Source organism: Priapulus caudatus, unplaced genomic scaffold, assembly GCF_000485595.1.
Source record: "Priapulus caudatus unplaced genomic scaffold, Priapulus_caudatus-5.0.1 Scaffold738, whole genome shotgun sequence".
In the NCBI taxonomy this organism is placed as follows: Eukaryota; Metazoa; Priapulida; class Priapulimorpha; order Priapulimorphida; family Priapulidae; genus Priapulus; species Priapulus caudatus.
The window spans coordinates 147,364-152,399 of record NW_014577799.1 but is presented as its reverse complement, the minus strand read 5'-3'; the positions used below and the strand labels follow the sequence as shown (position 1 = coordinate 152,399).

At 46.2% G+C, this 5,036-nt stretch overlaps 1 protein-coding gene across 1 annotated transcript in view; it reads right to left on the bottom strand.

Moving 5' to 3' along the window:
• Window positions 1-1,674: 1,674 nt before the first annotated feature.
• Window positions 1,675-5,036, bottom strand: part of LOC106813197 (IQ domain-containing protein H-like) — a 5,097-nt gene continuing 1,735 nt past the window's right edge. The window contains exons 2-5 of the mRNA XM_014817263.1: window positions 4,682-4,821; window positions 4,331-4,417; window positions 3,438-3,648; window positions 1,675-3,022 (exon numbers count right to left, since the gene is read on the bottom strand). Coding sequence (XP_014672749.1) covers window positions 1,757-3,022; window positions 3,438-3,648; window positions 4,331-4,417; window positions 4,682-4,821 — 1,704 coding nt within the window. The 3' untranslated portion in view covers window positions 1,675-1,756. The remainder of the gene's footprint in view (window positions 3,023-3,437; window positions 3,649-4,330; window positions 4,418-4,681; window positions 4,822-5,036) is intronic.

The following is a 5,036-nucleotide window of genomic DNA, read 5'->3' as shown; positions in this document are numbered from 1 at the left end:
CGATTTTGACGGTGAACGGTAGTTTGTCACTGCAGTCTATTTCCACTTTTACAGTACGAAGTTTATGTTACTGTATGAACTAAAAAATATGTATCATGGCCTACACGATATTATTTTATAATGTACTGTTTCCAATCCATAATTCTGTTGTTTTGTATTACGTTATCTTCTGACATTTACTGGGATGTTCTACACGGGGTTTAGTGACAAGTTTGGAAGGTACACTGACATTCCTCGATCGAACGCATTATTTATATCGAAAGCATTGTTTATTTCAAGATTTTCACTACTATATCTAAATAATGAATCATCAATGATGTTCGGTCACTTGACTACATTCCAACATAGCATGTTCTAGTTTTATATAACGAACGTTGTATTATTGCGATAATTTATATATAACAGATGTCGCCACAAAACACCATGGCGAATCATTTCTTAAACGCGATGGCGTTTACAAAACTGTGTGACACCCGCGCACAGTGAATCGCGCGGGGCATAGAACTGTATAAAAATACACGCGAAGTAAATAGTTGCGGTGCACATGTGTTCGCACACGTTTAGGAAGAGCGGGATACTGCAGTACGTTCGATCATTAGTGGAAACCTCCTCTCAACTCATGTAAACCTCGGCAGCATGGCGTTTTACGATTAGCTTTTCTTGGCACCCACATTGCTAGTTTTTCACTGATCTACTAGATTCATGCAGTTTCCTCGTTCGTGCACACTATACATCCAAACTGAACACACTGTATTATACGTACTCTCGCGTCGATATTACAATGCATTGATTATTGAAAATTAAATAGCTATTCCAAGGGCGGAAGTACGTTATGGGTTGTTATTCCTGTGGACAATTTCCTGTAATTTTATATACGGTACCGATAACCTCGCATGCGTGCCCGCATATTTTCACGCACCTGTACCAGTGCTGGGGGATTATCAGAAGTGGTTATGTCCGTTTCGCGTTATCTCAATGCAGTTGGCTCTGCGGAGCATGAACTGGCCACCGATGGCCACCGTTTTTAAACTCGTGCCCTATTTTTTATTGCGCGGCTTGCCGGAAGGCAGCGTACTATATGCACTGTCGGCTCATAATTTGATAGATTCTGTTATTCTTTTTCGTGTGCCCATATAATACGATAGCATAGTTCGTTATCCGCATTGCGACGTGTTTAAGAGCTTCCGCATACCCATAGTTGGATAGCTATGTAATGATGGGGCTCTACACTATATACCTAACCTTTCTTCTAATTGGATTAGAAGTAATTGCATGTGACGTAGCCCGTTATAGCATCTTAATTAAACATACGAAAATGTAAAATTAATGCGCGTATATAGCTTCAACACATTATTAATCGATGTGTTCCCTTAGCTTAATATATTACGCTTCTCGTACGTCTGTTGATTTATCAATGTACGTTTGTGAATTATTTTTAGCCTGAACGTCTATGTTATTTTTACGACGATTATGTTAATTTCTAAGGATAGGTGGTAAATTTGATGCCGTGATGTGGTCTTTTATACATGCGGTTTCGTCACAAAAAAGTGTCTACCGCACCAAGTGGAAAACGTGAGTCAACGAAAAGATCAAACTGTAAAAACAGCGTTGTTTTATCGACAAGCAATTTATTAATAACAATTTTATCTTTAATATGGTAAAGATCAGCTTCACCGCTAGCGTTCACATTTTTCCAGTAGCGCTCTCATTCGCGTGATAATCGCATCATATTGAAAGTATAACGTAGGTACTATATTTAATAGCTATTAGTGACTGCTTCGCTCTGTGTGTTAGCGGCATCAAGTTCGTTCTCTAACGTTTGCCCCAAAATGGCGTCGATGTCGCGAGCGCCGAGCAGGAAGTTCGTCTCCCCTTGCATTTCCGGCGACGAGATCTCTCGATGCAGCGTTGCTAGGTTGCGACCGAATATCGACAGCGCCCTCTGTAGGGTGTTCGCGACGGTAAACATACCGAGATGCTCGCGTCCGAAGCTGTCCAGTAGCATCAGCACGGTACCGCGCTTGTCGTTGGTGCTGAAGCCCATGCCGTTAGCTCGGCACAGCTGGAAGAAGACGCTGTAGTGCACGACGGCCAGGTTGGAGTGATGCAGCCGCGAGCTGAGCACAGCGTAGCGCTGCTGCACGAGCGGCGGCGGCGGCTTAGAAGCTCTCCCCCGACGCACCCGGCGACCGGACGGCGGCGGCCTAAACTCGACGCTGAGCGTGTGCGTGTCGGTGCAGAGGCGCGCGCCCGTCAGATGTCGCAGCAGTTCGAAGTTAGCGAGATGCTCGCTGTAGCCGACGTCAAGGTCGGTGGCCCACATTCGCTGCTCGCCGGAAGCCGGGTCGACGAAGGTCGCAAAGTCGATCGAGATGTAGCCGACTATTCGTCGCTTGCGGCACGCTTCGCCGATGCGCTGGCAGCAGCTGTTGAGCTCGGCTGGCTCTACCGAGCACTGCGGTACCGACGTGCCCCAGCAGCGCAGCGAGCTCTCAGCGTGCAGCTGGTCGCCAGCGACGAGCAACTGCACGCGGCCGTCGGGCGCCACCAGCACGTCGGCGGTGAGATTCGTCACGTCGTCGGACGGCGGGTACGCCTCGAGAACCCCTCCCTTACCGAGCAGCACCTCGCTGAACTTGCGCCACGTCGGGTAGAGGCTCTCAACGACGGGCCGCGCGTGCGACTCCAAGATGGCCGCCAGCTCGCCGCGCACGCGGTCGACGGCAGCCTCCTGCGCCCACGGCTGCCGCCAGGTGGCGCCGTAGCGCGCCGCCTCGCTGCGCAGCCACGCGTCGCAGGCGAGGTGCGACGTGACGTCACAGTAGGCGGTGCCTCGGCCGTCGATCTCCATGTTGATCTTGAAGAGCCAGCGCTTGACGGACAGGTTGTTAACGATGAGATGCGCCAGCTTATCGTACAGCTCCTCGCTCGTGTACACGTCACACATACCCGGCGCGCAGGGGGCGCCAGCTGCCTGGAATATGCGCCGAGCTCCCGACTTGCTACCGTACAGTTGCGCCACCTGTGATTGCGTGCGTGAATACATGCCTTAGGCCACTGTGTGTAGCCATTACCGTGTGTAGTTACGGTTCAGTAGGATTGCTCGGTTGCTGTAGTTACACCAGCCTCTACTATCCGATAGTTATACTACACCTATATACGAGTTATATCCAAGAGTTACGTTATCTACATCTACGCTGTTGAGTTTTCTACAGGTAAACGGGTTGCATTCTTCACATCAACGCTAGTTATAATATCTGCTTCTACGCTACATTAGTTTTCACTAATTACGCTCTCCTAATTACATTACACACACACACGCGCCGCGGCGCACACAGCACACACACACGCACACACACACACACACCACACACTGGGCACACACACACACACACACACACACACACACACACACACACACACACACACACACACACCTGCGGTTCGGTGCCGAGAATCGGCACGTTGAGCACCTCGGCAATCTCCAGGTCATCCTGGTGCATCACACCCGGCACGATGTACGCCTCCCGGCCCCGGATGAAGCTCTTTATGCGGCGCAGCGTTTTCGGCGAGTACTTCAGTAGCGATGCGACGCACATGCGATGATTCGGAAATTCACGCACAGCCTCCGGCACGAAGATTCGAAACCTATAGAGAAGCGCCGATGCAATGGGCGTGTTAGACAAGTGGATCGCTCGGGATTAATATTAGATTGTTAAAGCGAGGATTGCTCAGGTTTTACCTACCGTTTTCATATTTTCTCAACCGTTATGATACTTACCGGTACCGCTTGCATAACACCAAATCAAGAGCGTATAAAGAAGCTTATAAAGAAGCGTATAAAGAACCTTCTTTATACGCTCTTGACCAAATGTATCATAATTATAGTAAGGCTACCATGCCATAGACCGCTCGCACAACATTCTTTCCAGCAATATGTGCACCGATCTGCATTTCAAATTAGATTGTTTACATATTATGTCAACATATGATTTGCTGTTTATTTACTGTTTTATGGCCTATAACAGCAGGAACTCGTAATAATTTTACTGCTGAAGTAAACAGTAAATGTACACTGACAGGTGAGTCTAAATTTGTCAAAATTAATTAATTTTTCGATTTATTTGAGAAATGATCGTTTTAAATACAATCCGACGCACATAAATATATCTGTCATCCAAAACTTTGCGTGTTTTTTACTTTAACGATATTATCATATGTAACATGTTTATGTATAATTATCATGTTAGCTGGCTATGACAATTGAAAACCTTAAACACAAGTCATGTTACACTGTAACCTGTGAAATCTTGTGCGTGGAAAGTTTCACCTGTAGTCGGCTTCGTCCGTTATATCATCGGCTGGACCTTCCAGGAGCGCATAGGGTCCGTCATCCACAGGTACGGACAACATATTTCTGAATTCGTACATCATTTACAGAACGCGCATTTCTATTTCTGTGCTTGGCATAAAGTTATACACATTATCAACCAATTTCATTTACTTAATAAGAACAGGGAGTTTATATAGTTAGAAAGCGAGAAGTATCTGCAACTATAGTTTTTATCTATAGTTTATTTTGATAATCTTCTTTATTTATTTTTTATTATTTTTATTTATATGCGTTCCTATACCTACGCTATTACACATGCAGCTACGCTAACATGTGCTGAAGCCATACCTGTAATAGTCGGTGACATATTCATCCCACTCCATCGGACTGATGTAGAGCACGTCGACATCAGGATTAGAAATCTCAGCCAGTCTGCCGACCTGCATGTTCTGTCGCACGGAGAAGTCATCTATAGTATCCCGGATGTTCTGCAATCAGAAGTGAGTTCTAAATATTGTAAAGCCGCTTTAATTCATGTTTATATTCCGCGATCCACCGCCGAGATCCTCATTATATTGACATGATAGTGAGAAAAACATTTTAATTCTGCTGTATTTTATTACCAATTTGTGTGTGTGTGTGTGTGTGTGTGTGTGTGTGTGTGTGTGTGTGTGTGTGTGTGTGTGTGTGTGTGTGTGTGTGT